The sequence below is a fragment of the Salmo salar genome, chromosome 19, assembly GCF_965601325.2.
Source record: "Salmo salar chromosome 19, fSalSal1, whole genome shotgun sequence".
NCBI lineage: Eukaryota > Metazoa > Chordata > Actinopteri > Salmoniformes > Salmonidae > Salmo > Salmo salar.
In genome coordinates this window covers 55,171,189-55,186,134 of record NC_138309.1, presented here as the reverse complement: position 1 = coordinate 55,186,134, position 14,946 = coordinate 55,171,189, and the positions used below count along the sequence as shown (strand labels likewise).

The following is a 14,946-nucleotide window of genomic DNA, read 5'->3' as shown; positions in this document are numbered from 1 at the left end:
GCATGTTTAGGGTCGGTGTGTGTGTTTTAGTAACCTGACAGATTTCCATGTGCTCGGCTTATCTCTGTCTCTCAATGTATTGTATATGATTGAAGTACTGTATAAATACACCAACATTGATTAACACTGTCCATGTATATTGTCTTGAAGTGGGAACGGTAAGTTGGCTTCCTGGACCTCTATCCTGGGCTTTGTAGTGATGATGTCACTTGACGTTGGGCTGGGCTGAGGCCTCACCTCCACATAGAACACCTCGCTGATGTCACAGAATGATGTCACGGCTAATCGCCAGACCTTGGGGAAAAAAAGGGACCAAATCTGCCTTCTCTCTAATTGCTTGCTTTTGTTTTATTTATTTTCATTATTTAATTGTTTAATTATGACATTTTGTGAATTTGGTTGTTGTTTTTTGGGATACTGGATCTTTATTATAAAATGTGATGATACTTGAAAAGTGGCGTTTGTATGACTAGTTTAGATTGGTACTGAGACAGCCATGTATGAAAAAATGTGTAGTTGATTTTGAATAGATTTTTATGGAGTGCGTGTATAATTGGGTTTACACCTCTAAGGGCTAAGTCCATTTTGGCTCCAGCTATGTCAGCCCACTCCACAGTTGGACCTCAAGACTGTGTTTTGAAGGCTAGTTATAGTCACTGAAGGAAACACAGGGATCTGTGTCTACAGATGCATCACAAATAACCAGCTGAATGTGTAGGCTTGTCTGATCCTTGAGAAGGGTCTTTGCTCAGATTAAGATGTACTTTATATACAAATGGTGCACACCCTGATTCATTCAGGATGGAATGTTTTCTTCTTCTTCAATTATCAAACATTTAAATGACCAAGTGGTTCCATCTGTTTTTTCCTTGCTCTTTTGCTTTATTTCACTTTTTCTAGAATACATTCTCTATCAACCTCAGGCTGGCATTGTGTGTGTTTGGGTTAAGAGAATCTGTTGTGGATGAAGGGAATGTGAATAGCAACATTTTACAGCTATCTTCTCCTTTCTTATCTTTTTCTCAATTATAGCACACACATTCCATTCGTATTGCGTTGTTATTTCATTATTATAATATGACATTCAGTTATTATTACAGGTGAAATAAAATATAATTACTAATATGACATTTTTGTGAAAAGAGAGATATTGCAGCTAGCCAAATGGAATGCTAGCTACACAACCCAAATGCAACCTTTTTGCTTGTTCATTTTTACATTAATGAACTGTACTGTACTGCTGGAGTTGGGTTGGGGCTGCTAAACCCTCTGGCCTTATTGTACTACTAGCTATGTATGGGACAACGTCTCAGAGTAGGTGTGCTGATCTAAGATCATGTAATCTTATTAATTGTGATTTAAAAGAGTAAAAATGATCCTAGATCAGCACTCTTACTCGGACACGCTTGATAGAAATGAACCCTGAGTGGTATACTACAAAGTAGGATCACTGAGTTAGCCAGTAAACTTGCATAAATATTATTTTTTAAATGTTTGATTAGCCTGAAATGGGCATGGTCTGATTAACTCAACAACCAAAAACACATATCTTAGTTTACTTAATGAAACAGAAAATCAATAGTTGTTTATCCAGGTTAGCTGGCTAACTCATTGATCCTGCTTTGCGCTATACCCCTCAGGTCTCCCAGCCTGTTTCTATTCTTGGAGGGGGCTGAATAGAACCATTCCCAATAAAAAGTGTCATGGAGAGAGATGTGGTGATGATGTAATAAACCAAAACTGCTTCCACTATGTGTTTTTCTCTGTTAGAGGAGTCAACCCTGGTTCAGTCACCGCCCCACTGAGTCATGATTCACTGGAATCATGTACATATTGTACTGTAGACCTTTACCGTAATGCAGCTGTGCTCTTACTGTACAGGTTCCAAGCCTAACTGAAAATACATGTAATAACTTAAAGGTTCTTGTAAATCATGCTTTGATGCCGTTGGGAGATATTGATAAAAACATGAGTTATACTCAGAAGTATCTATACAGTGCATTCAGAAAGTATTCATACCCCTTGACTTATTCCACATTTTGTTGTGTTGCAGCCTGAATTAAAAATGTATAAAAATATATATTTTTCTCTCCCATCTACACACAATACCCCAGAATGACAAAGTGAAAACATGTTTTTAGAAAGGTTTGCACATTTATTGAAACTTAAATACAGGAATATCTAATTCACGTAAGTATGCACTCCCCTTTGCTATTACACTCCAAATTGAGCTCAGGTGCATCCAAATTCTTGAGTGTTGAAAGTTTCCAACAGCACAGTGGTCTCTATCATTGGCATATTGAAAGAATATGGAACTACCCAGACCTAGAGCTGTCCGTACGACCAAACTGAGCAACCGGGCAATGAGGTGACCAAGAACCCAATGACCACTCTGACAGAAATGCTGAGTTTTTTTGGCTGAGATGGCAGAACCTGCCAGAAGGACAAGTCTCTACAGCACTTCATCAATCTGGGATTAATGGGAGAGTGGTCAGACGGAAGCCACTCCTGAGAAAAAGCCACATGACAGCATGCCTGGAGTTTGCAAAAAGGCAAGTGAAAGACAGATCATAAGGCAAAATATTCTGTGGTCAAACCAGGTGCAGCTCATCACCCGTCTAACACCATCCCTACCGTGAAGCATGGTGGTGGCAGCATTGTGCTATGGGGATGCTTTTCAGCAGAATGGACTGGGAGACTAAGGATAGAAGGAACAAGGAATGGAGCCAAATACAGACAAATCCTTGATGAGAACCTGCTTCAGAGTGAAAACGACCTTAGTCTGGGGTGAAGACTCACATTCCAACAGGACAATGACCCCAAACGCATAGCCAAACCAAAGCTGGAATGGCTTCAGCCAAAGGCCAGACTTGAATCCCAATGAAAATCTGTGGAAAGACATGAAGATTGCTGTTTACCGCCGCTGCCCATCTAACTTAATCCTTAAGAGTCTATTGACTCAGCAGTGCGTCAATCTAAGAAACATAATAAAAGAATCCCCATAAAAATCTGTCAGTTTAAGTTAGCGATATCAGGGTTTTTTCATGGACTGCATCTCAATCCAGCACATCTGCCTATGTGAGCTGTCCCATTCTGCAGTGGAAGTTGGTCGACCTACACCGGTATTTGTCAGACCATGAGACATTCACGAAAACGTATGTAGCGTCCGAATGGCCTACAAACTATTATGACCACTCTATGGAAATGGGAGACTCATGAACACGGTGGTGTTCTCCGATTTTCTCTACAACCCCCCCCCCCCCCCCCCAAGTAAGAGGTAGTAAGTACCAGTCAAAAGTTTGGACACACTTACTCATTCCAGGGTTTATCTTTATTTCTACTATTTTCTTGAACAATAGTGAATACATCAAAACTATGAAATAACACGTGGAATCGTAGTAACCAAAAACGTTTTTTAAATAAATCAAAATATATTTGAGATTCTTCAAAGTAGCTACCCTTTCCTTTATGATAAACCTATATGGAATCATGTAGTAACCAAAAAGTTTTAAACAAATCAAAATATATTTTATATTCTTCAAAGTAGCCACCCTTTTGCCTTGATGACTGCCAAGAGTGTGCAAAACGTTCTCTCAACCAGCTTCATGAGGTAGTCACCTGGAATGCATTTCAATTAACAGGTGTGCCTTGTTAAAAGGTCATTTTTGGAATTTCTTTCCTTAATGCGTTTGAGCCAATCGGTTGTGTTGTGACAAGGTAGGGGTAGTATACAGAAGATAGCCCTATTTGTTAAGACCAAGTCTGTATTATGGCAAGAACAGCTCAAATAAGGAAAGAGAAACAAAAGTCCATAATTTCTTTAAGACATGAAGGTCAGTCAATCTGGAAAATGTCAAGAACTGTGAACGTTTCTTCAAGTGCAGTCGCAAAAACCCTCAAGCGCTCTGATGAAACTGGCTCTCATGAGGACCGCCACAGGAAAGGAAGACCCAGAGTTACCTCTGCTGCAGAGGATAAGTTCATTAGAGTTACCAGCCTCAGAAATTGCAGCCCAAATAAATGTTTCACAGTGTTCAAGTAACAGACACATCTCAACATCAACTGTTCAGAGGAGACTGCGTGAATCAGGCCTATGTGATCAAATTGCTGCAAAGAAACCACTACTAAAGGACACCAATAATAAGAAGAGACTTGCTTGGGCCAAAAAACACGAGCAATGGACATTAGACCAGTGGAAATCTGTCCATATTTTTGGTTCCAACCGCCGTGTCTTTGTGAGACGCAGAGTAGGTGAGTGGATGATCTCCGCATGTGTGGTTCCTGAGAGGGAAGGAAAAGCAGCCAACAAGTGCTCAGCATATGTGGGAACTCCTTCAAGACTATTGGAAAAGCATTCCTCATGAAGCTGGTTGAGAGAATATGAAATATATTTGGTTACTACATGATTCCATATGTGTTATTTCATAGTTATGTCTTTACTATTACTCTACAAAAAAGCTAAAATACAAAAATAACCTGACGTGATACTGCTCCCAACAATGTAGAAAAATAGTAAAAATAAGAAACACCCTTGAATGAGTAGGTGTGTCTAAACTTTTGCCTGGGACTGTATATATAAATATATTTCCTGAGCTTTCTTATATCTCCACGATTTAGGACAGACACTTCAAAAACCTATTCCTTATTCTTTTATTTTACTGTTTTTTTACTGTATAACTAAAGGGGTCCTAAAATTCTAAATGAAATCGCTAAATGATCTATGGTATGACCATCTTAAAACAATTTCAAATTTTAGCTTAGTACAATTTGAGAATCTTCAAGGAATAATGGGAGAACATCCCCAAATCCAGATGTGCAAAGCTGAAGACGACTGAAAGCTGTAATCGCCGTCAAAGGTGTTTCTACAAAGTATTGATTCAAGTGTGTGAATAAAGGTCAATTAGCTATTTCTGTATTTCATTTTCAATACATTTGCAGTAATGTCTAAAAACATGTTTTCACTTTGTTATTATGGGGTATTGTGTATAGATGGGTGAGAAAAAATATTTTATCAATTTTGAATTCAGGCTGTAATACAACAAAATGTGGAATAAGTTAAGAGGCATGAATATTTTCTGAAGGCACAAACTAATGTACAGTTTTCATACAGTTACAATGGAGTGCACACTGCACTTCCCTGTTGGCAGGACGTATGTGTGTTTGGCCAGTGCTATGAACACTAGACATGAGACCGTGTAGAGATGGTAAAGTACAGAAAGGGTCAACTCTACAAGTCTAGGTACTGGGCCTCTCTCTCTCTGTCATCTGTTCTTTTCTCTCTCTCTCTCTCTCTCTCTCTCTCTCTCTCTCGCTCTCTCTCGCTCTCTCTCGTCATCTGTTCTCTTCTCCCTGTGTCTTGTAATTTCAGTCCTTAGCTCTCATTGGAGAGAATCCGTGTTGAGAAGTGAGACCTACTCTGATGGAGACCTGGTCTCGAGTTGAGCCATAGTTCACTCTCTCTTGACTCCGCTCTCTACCCGCTCATTTTACAGCGACAACATTTTTATTTCCCTCACGAGTCTATGGAATGGCGACGTTTCTGAGGTCAAACACAAGCGAAGGGGCTCTCAGAACTGAATAAATGTGCAATGTATACACGTTGTCCACTCAGGTTCAGAGAGCTACACAATGACACTAGCAGTATCCTGAACCATGACCTATCCTCATGTAACAATACTCAACTCTGTGTAAGCCTGGGACCTGGCAGCTAGTCGACTGGCACACACAGAGAGATGTGTGCGGGTTCGTTCCCTCTTTCTCCTATTTGTTTTTCTTTTGAGCTGTGAAACTGATAAGTGTGATGGGGAGAGGCGAGACGTGGTTTAGCCGCTTATTGAGTCGGAATGCCAGTTCAGGAAACACACCTTGTTGCCACGGCGAAGGACAAAGAACCCCTTTCACAGCCGCCCTGTGCCAGCATCGCCCGCGGCGAACATGTCCACCTCGCTGTGGGCAGAGATTGGTATAGGCAGAACATCTCCCCTGACTTTATTGGGCACCAGAGAGAGGTAAGCCACAGGCATGGATCGCACACACGGGTACAAACTCTCTCTCTCTCTCCTCTCTCTCTCTCTCTCTCTCTCTCTCTCCCCCCCCCCCCCCCATATATTTATTTATTTATATATATATATGCACACATGATCTGAGAGAAGGGACCCTTTCTTTGCTTTGTGTTTCGAATGGCAACCTTGTCTGGTTCATAGTCCTGTACGAGGAAAACAGTGGACAGCATTGACCACAGGCAGTCTGCTAACAATCTGGTCCGGAGAGCGGTCAAAGAATGTCAGAAATAGCCACTCCAAAGGCAAAGAACAGTAGAGCACTGTTACAGTAGGAGAGTGCTGAGTAAAGTATGATGTAAGGATTGTAGGGTAGGTGCTAAAAGTGGGGTAAGGGAGCATGAGAGATATAGCTAATGTGTGGGAAGATAGTGAGTGGATGAGTACAGATTATCTCAAATAAGGTATGTCTCAATCAGAAAGAGGGTGTCGAGAACGGAATGATAGTTAAGCTCTGAAGATGGTCTCGTGGAAGGCTACAGCGTCAACCAATGACAGTAGACTTTATTGACAGGCGCTTACTCATGCCCTGGGAGAATGTGTGCGGGCGTGAGGAGTCAAACAGCGAGACAGGGGAGGAGGCACTCCAGGGATTGCGTGCGGACATGAAATGCTTACCTGTAGCTGAAAGAAAGGGGGAGATGTAAAAGAAGAAGAAAAATATGTCTGTAGTTAACAAGAGTGGGCGGAGACCCAAAGCTCAAAGCAGGAGCTTCGCACGCAATTTAACAATACTACCTTTATGAAGGCAGCATCGCAACGGCTGACTCGCTCTCTTTCTCTCTCATGCTCAGACAAAGGGGAGATTTCAGTGATAGATCCTAATACCTTAGTCATGACATTGCCTAATACAGACGGCAACATGTCTGTTCTACGATATATATATTCCCAAATAAATGTATTCTCAAATGTGTTGCGTTCTCTGCTACGCTGTGTGCACTGAACTAACGTGTGATTGTTGCTGATACTCTGATGGTGAGATGAAGGGAATTCAGTAGTCTATAACGCACGCCACTGTGCTACTCAAATCAAACAGCGGTATGTAGCCTACTGTAGCTGCTGGCATTAAGCAACAGCACACCCATCATCAATACTTTTAATAAAAAATAAAACAATCGTCACTTTTATAACTGAAAATGTACAATTATTTGTCTATAACTAACAGTGTAATACGACTGAGATTCATTCTCTAGCTTTCAAGCAGAGGTCCAAACTTGCAGTAAGGTAGCTCAATGTACGGTAGTTTGGTTGTGTAAGAAATGGAAGAAATAAATCAATGCTAAATCAAAACTGTCAAACCTATAGCGGAGTGCTTTCGATACACCCACAAGCCCAACTACGTTCCTTTCTACACAGCCACTCCTTTCCACCGTGGTGTAAAGTACTTAAGTAAAAATACTTTAAAGTACCTCTTAAGTAGGTTTTTGGAGTATCTGTACCTTTACTTCACTACATTCCTAAAGAAAATAATGAATAAATAAACATTTTCCCTGACACCCAAAAGTACTCATTACATTTTCAATGCTTAGCAGGACTGGAAAAGGGTCCAATTCAGACATATCAAGAGAACACGTGATCATCCCACTAAACACAAATGCATATTTTGTTAATGATATCTGAGTGTTGGAGTGTGCCCCTGGTTATGTCATTTTTTAAACAAGAAATTGGTACTGTCTGCTTTTCTTAATATAAGGAATTTGAAATTATTTATACTTTTACTTTTGAAACTTAAGTATATTTTAGCAGTTACGTTTACTTTTGATACTTAAGTATATTTAGAGCCAAATACTTTGACTTTTACTCAAGAAGTATTTTACTGAGTGACTTTCACTTTTACTTGAGTAACTTTCTATTAAGGTATCTATACTTTTACACAAGTATGACAATTGGGTACTTTTTCCACCACTGCCTTTCCACACGTCCACTACTTTCCACACGCCCACTCGCCCATACTCCAGTCGCCATATTGGGATGCATCTACCAACTTCTCCAATAGAGATCTTAGTGGCAATGGTGTCTTAAAAGGCCAATAACATACTTTGTAATAGAAACCAAAAAAAATCAACAATTTTTGTGAATAATAATTGTTTAAAATAAAGTAAGGGATAACCAACGAGGGGCTCTGTGTTTTATGGAAAAGAATGAACGACCTGGAAGTTGTGGAACTGACCTCCCCCCTTAACACATTCACATCTAGAAAGGTGTCCTAGCTTGCCATTATGAAAATCAAATTCAACAATGCCAATAATGTTTTCAATTCGACTTTTGCTTTCAAATGCATCTCAAACATAGAACATGTAAGAATGAACTATAGCCATAGAATTCTAACATTCAAATATACTGTGTGTTTATAGGTAAATAATTCACACTCTAGAATGCCCTTCAAGCCAATCAGAAACAAGTATTCAACAATGCCATGGTATAATAACAACAGTCAAGATGTTGTGTCCAATGGGGTAAATGCAGATGGACAAACCCCATGCTTCAGCCTATGTACATTTTATAGCCTCTGCTGCATCAGTTGGACTACAGGGGATAATGCTTAAGAACTCATTACCACAAACACTCGCCATCTTTTCTGTGTGTGTGTGAGCATCCGTGCGTGCGTTTGGCAGTCTCTCTCTCTCACACACACATTAGTGAAAGACACAGACCCAGAAAGAGACATTTGACATTTTAGTCATTTAGCAGACGCTCTTATCCAGAGCGACTTACAGTAGTGAATGCATACATTTCATACATTTTTTTTTGTACTGGCCCCCCGTGGGAATCGAACCCACAACCCTGGCGTTGCACACACCATGCTCTACCAACTGAACTGTCTCTGATAGACATAAAGATTGTGAATGAAAGACAGAAGAAAGATAACTACAGCTTCCCTAGGTAGAGCTCAATGTATCCCTCAAGTCTCTGTATAAAACTGTTTCACTTTATCTCTCGCTCTCTGATAGTGTATGCCCTGAGTGCCCCCAGTCATGCCCGCAGCCAGCCAGGCTGAAGAGCTGTAGTGTGCTGAGAGGAAAGAGAAGCAGAGGGCAGCTTCTCTTGTGTTGCCCCCAATGCTGGCGTCCCTCACAGTCAGGCTACATAAGGAAACATTTGTTCTTCAGCCTCTGAATGAGCCCTTGTGTCAGTGGAGAAAAACAGACAGGACAGAGAGAAAGAGGGAGACCAGAGAGAACAGAGAGATAGAAAGTTGTGTCCCAAAACCCTAAAACACGTGATCATGAAGACTTAAGATCTCTCAGAAATCCCTCTAGTAGTGTGTCCTTCTGATACACATTTGTTGACTAATTTATGTCATGTTCCCATAGTGACTATTTGTGAATAGGAATCATTTGAAGTCGCTGTTTTTAATGTTTATAAGGTTTCCTTTCTCATTTCTCTCTGACATGTTGTTAAATATAGATAACCACACAAATAGCTGGAACCACCATAACACACAAATATAAAAACATCACTTTCGCTTTCCCTGCTTAACCCTCAGCAGCAGCCTGTGCAGTTGTGGCGGGAGGGGGAGGCTGAGGAACGCCAAAGGAATGTTGCTGTATTACTGGAGAGGCGGACTGACTGACTGATCACACACTGAACAATGTCTTTATGTTCCCCGGCCCGACCTGTAGTCACGCAACGCGGTGTGAGCACACTTTCCGTAACCGCTCAGCCCTGCTCACAGAAGAGCGTGATCAAGTACCTGCATCTCTACAGGATCGCGTGCAGTTCAGGTGCTTGGGCGCACTGGAGCGAATCCAGGTGTGAGTGTAGGAGGGAAAACGCGGTGTGGACATAAACATTTTAGTGGAACCGAAACATCTGGCAGTTTGACTCCCAAGCTTATTGCTGCGTCTTGGAAATATACATCAACTCAGGGAACCAACCCGAATAAAGGAACAACTGGAAATTATAACTGCTTATATAACGCAGTTTAAAGTTGCATATGTGTGTATTGCAAGAAAATATATAAAGAGACAATAGGCTGTATAAAACAACTATAATCTATCATGAATGCATTTAAATATTGTAGCATATGCATACAAATGGGTGATTGTAGCCCAACTGAGATGCAGGGATTGTGAATGAATTATTTCCGACATGATTGTGACAGTTGGCTTCCCGTTGATTGACCCTTTTATGTACAATTCCCACACTCATCCAGTCCATTCTATGGAAAGGGCCGCTCCTCTCCTTAGCCAAGCCGAGCTTTTGCGTGCTAGTAACTTAAAATACTCCAAAAATAACAGCATGCCTGCAGGCAGGGATACTTCAAGGTGATGTAAGACAGGGAGCAGAGCTTTCAGTCAGAGAAGGACCTATTGGATGTTGCGTTAGTGTTACTGCTAAATTCTGATAATCTGATTGAAGCGAGACCAGGAATACACAGAAAAAGCCTACTTGCATCACCAGGACAAATGTGCTCATTTTGAATAGAATTCTTTACTCACCTTGGGGGACACTTGGAGTAACACATTTCTGTGGGTGGGGACATATCCCATCTGCCACTGCCCGAATTCTTTGGGTTAGCAGCTCTCCACATGGCTCAGTTAAAGGCGCTACATTGTCAATCTGACGTATGTATTGGCCATGCAGCATTTATGGTGATATGGCCTCGGCAGAAGTCAGACCATTCATACTTCTTGCGGTTCGCTGAGCAGCACAGGGCTGATGTCAAGGAAGTGAGTTTGTGTTTATACTGGACCTCCAGCCCTCACCAATCACCACCAAATAATTTCAATGCGGAGCTATATGGAGCCCTCCACATTGTTACATTTGAGAGGCGCAAGGTGATGCGGTACGGAGCTCAATTTAGCCTCTGCGTCCCTCTGGAGACTCCGCGATTGCATCACAATATCCATACGGCGCCCCCGACTAAATTTTCGGATCAAGCATAAATTGGCTCTCATGTACTGGCTTTTACCGCGTGAGAAGCGACTCTCTGGAACTGTAGAGATGCATGAGAAACCTCACTCTCCAAACCGCAGGAGCATGCTACAGTCGAACAAGGCATCGCAACGAACTGACTGGACTTTTAATCCACACCAACGGATTTATACTTTTTAAATAGATTTTTATTAATTAAGCAGGTTTCGTCGTCATCTGCTCTGTGGTTCGTTGACTATTGGATCTCATCGGATAGCATATCCCTTAACCCACGGCCAGATGTGCGTGCTGTGCGTTATGGATAACTTTGTATCGAGTTATGTTCAGCTGTGGATCGATTTACGCATGCTTCAGGTTCAACATTTAGATTTTGACATCCGATTTTGGATCTCTTTTTACGCATCATGCTTATGGATATTCATATCCCGCGGACCCATTGGCGACAGTTGCCCAGGTGTTGGGTTATAACTATAGAACGCATCAGCATCAATGACACAGGTGAATGTCAACAATCGCATTTTTTACAACTTGCCACATAACGGCCCTTTGTAAGAAGAAACTCGATTTTGGATTGTAAAATGCCACCCCGGGATAAGACGTAGCAAGAACATAATTTTGCAGTGGTCTTACAGGTAAATCACTTTCCTATTTGTGACAAAGCTGTGAGCCCGTTATTGATTATGTTGTTTATACTGTTTATTTAGTTATTTATTCATTCCGAGGACGTGTTGGTTGTAGATCACGTGACTGTGGCAACAAAGAATACAGGGTTATTATTAAGCGCGGTAATTTGTCTGTACCGCAATGTATCGTTATAGACAATGTAAAGATGTCCTACGTTGATTCTGAAATGTTATGCCTTATAATTGTAAACCTTTGTGCAAGACATTTAAGAGTACTCCTGTCGCTTGTGTTTGGCGAGGGTTCTGGCGCTGCATGGCTTTGTCAGCTATCAAGTGTCAAACAGATTTATTGGAGATGAGCAATTTTATCCAGTGTTGGGGACGCACAACCTGGGAATTATCCCCGTGGGAGGATAGCTTGTATGGTTTCATTTCATGACCTTCTGACAAATGTTCACACTATTATTGACGTGTACATTCATGGGAATTCAGATGTTATTACCTTGATGTGTTAATTTTGATTTATTGCCATGTTTAAAACATTTAATTGTTTATTGGTTGATCAGTCATGTTTCCTGTCAGGTGGTTTCCTACAAGGCTATAAGAAGCTGTCATTTGACAGGGAGGAGAGAGGGTTATGCAGGCCAGAGCCAAAAGCCTCGAAAGAGAATTCTTTGAGCCTTGTATATACAGTGCCTTCTGGAAGCATTCAGACCCCTTGACTTTTTCCACATTTTGTTACATTACATACTTATTCTAAATTTTATTAAATACATTGTTTTCCTCATCAAGCTACACACAATACCCCATAATGACAAAGCAAAAACATAATTACCTTATTTACATAAGTATTCAAACCCTTTCCTATGAGACTCAAAATTGAGCTCAGATGCATCCTGTTTCCATTGATCATCCTTGAGATGTTTCTACAACTTGATTTCAGTCCATCTGTGGTAAATTCAATTGATTGGACATGATTTGGAAAGGCACACACCTATCTATATAAAAAAAAAAACCTTTATTTAACTAGGTAGGCCAGTTGAGAACAAGTTCTCATTTACAACTGCAACCTGGCCGAGATAAAGCAAAGCAGTGCGACACAAACAACAACACAGAGTTACACATGGAATAAACAAACGTACAGTCAATAACACAATAGGAAAAATACATCTATATACAGTGTGTGCAAATGAGGTAAGATTAGGGAGGTAAAGGCAATAAATAGCAATAAATGGGGCGGCAGGTAGCCTAGTGGTTAGAGCATTGGACTAGTAACCGGAAGGTTGCAAGATCGAATCCCCGAGCTGTTGTTCTGCCCCTGAACAAGGCAGTTAACTCACTGTTCCTAGGCTGTCCTTGAAAATAAGAATTTGTCCTTAACTGACTTGCCTAGTTAAATAAAGGTCAAATAAAAAATAGGCCGTAGTGGCGAAGTAATTACAATTTAGCAATTAAACACTGGAGTGATAGATGTGCAGAAGATGAATGTGCAAGTAGAAATACTGGGGTGCAAAGGAGCAAAAAATAAATAACAATATGGGGATGAGGTAGTTGGATGGGCTATTTACAGATGGGCTATTTACAGATGGGCTATGTACAGATGCAGTGATCTGTGAGCTGCTCTGACAGCTGATGCTTAAAGTTAGTGAGGGAGATATGAGTCTCCAGCTTCAGTGATTTTTGCAATTCGTTCCAGTCATTGGCAGCAGAGAACTGGAAGGAAAGGCGGCAAAAGAAGGAATAGGCTTTGGGGGTGACCAGTGAAATATACCTGCTGGAGCGCGTGCTATGGGTTGGTGCTGCTATGGTCATTAGTGAGCTGAGATAAGGTGGAGCTCTACCTAGCAAAGACTTATTGATGACCTGGAGCCAGTGGGTTTGGCGACAAATATGAAGCGAGGGCCAGCCAACGAGAACATACAGGTCGCAGTGGTGGGTAGTATATTGGGCTTTGGTGACAAAACGGATGGCACTGTGATAGACTGCATCCAATTTGTTGAGTAGAGTGTTGGAGGCTATTTTGTAAATGACATCGCCGAAGTCAATGATCGGTAGGATAGTCAGTTTTACGAGGGTATGTTTGGCAGCATGAGTGAAGGATGCTTTGTTGCCAAATAGGAAGCTGATTCTAGATTTGATTTTGGATTGGAGATGCTAAATGTGAGTCTGGAAGGAGAGTTTACAGTCTAACCAGACACCTAGGTATTTGTAATTGTCCACATATTCTAAGTCAGAACCGTCCAGAGTAGTGATGCTGGACGGGCAGGCAGGTGCGGGCAGTGATCGGTTGAAGAGCATGCATTTAGTTTTACTTGCAATTAAGAGCAGTTGGAGGCCACGGAAGGAGAATTGTATGGCATTGAAGCTCGTCTGGAGGTTAGTTAACACAGTGTCCAAAGAGGGGCCAGAAGTATACAGAATGGTGTCATCTGCGTAGAGGTGGATCAGAGAATCACCAGCAGCAAGAGCAACATCATTGATGTATACAGAGAAGAGAATCGGCCCGAGAATTGAACCCTGTGGCACCCCCATAGAGACTGCCAGAGGTCCGGACAACAGGCCCTCCGATTTGACACACTGAACTCTGTCTGAGAAGTAGTTGGTGAACCAGGCGAGGCAGTCATTTGAGAAACCAAGGCTGTTGAGTCTGCCGATAAGAATGTGGTGATTGACAGAGTCGAAAGCCTTGGTCAGGTCGATGAATACGGCCGCACAGTATTGTCTTTTATCGATGGTGGTTATGATAACGTTTAGGACCTTGAGCCTTTGCTGAGGTGCACCCATGACCAGCTCTGAAACCAGATTGCATAGCGGAGACGGTACGGTGGGATTCGAAATGGTCGGTGATCTGTTTGTTAACTTGGCTTTCTAAGACCTTTGAAAGGCAGGGTAGAATAGATATAGGTCTGTAACAATTTGGGTCTAGAGTGTCTCCCCCTTAGAAGAGGGTGATGACCGCTGCAGCTTTCCAATCTTTGGGGATCTCTGACGATACGAAAGAGAGGTTGAACAGGCTAGTAATCGGGGTTGCAACAATTACGGTAGATCATTTTAGAAAGAGAGGGTCCAGGTTTTCTAGCCCAGCTGATTTGTAGGGGTCCAGATTTTGCAACTCTTTCAGAACATCAGCTATCTGGATTTTGGTGAAGGAGAAATGGGGGAGCTTTGGGCAAGTTGCTGTGGTGGGGTGCAGGGCTGTTGACCGGGGTAGGGGTAGCCAGGTGGAAAGCATAGCCAGCCGTTGAGAAATACTTATTGAAATTCTCAATTATCGTGGATTTATTGGTGGTGACAGTGTTTCCTAGCCTCAGTGCAGTGAGCAGCTGGGAGGAGGTGCTCTTATTCTCCATGGACTTTACAGTGTCCCATAACGTTTTGGAGTTTGT

The 14,946-nt window shown here is 41.7% G+C and overlaps 1 protein-coding gene across 1 annotated transcript in view; it reads left to right on the top strand.

The window, feature by feature from the left end:
* The window catches only part of slc39a11 (solute carrier family 39, member 11), a 145,683-nt gene extending 145,229 nt beyond the window's left edge, over window positions 1-454 (top strand). The window contains 1 exon segment of the mRNA XM_014158407.2: window positions 151-454. Coding sequence (XP_014013882.1) covers window positions 151-229 — 79 coding nt within the window. The 3' untranslated portion in view covers window positions 230-454.
* The last annotated feature ends 14,492 nt before the right edge of the window (window positions 455-14,946 follow it).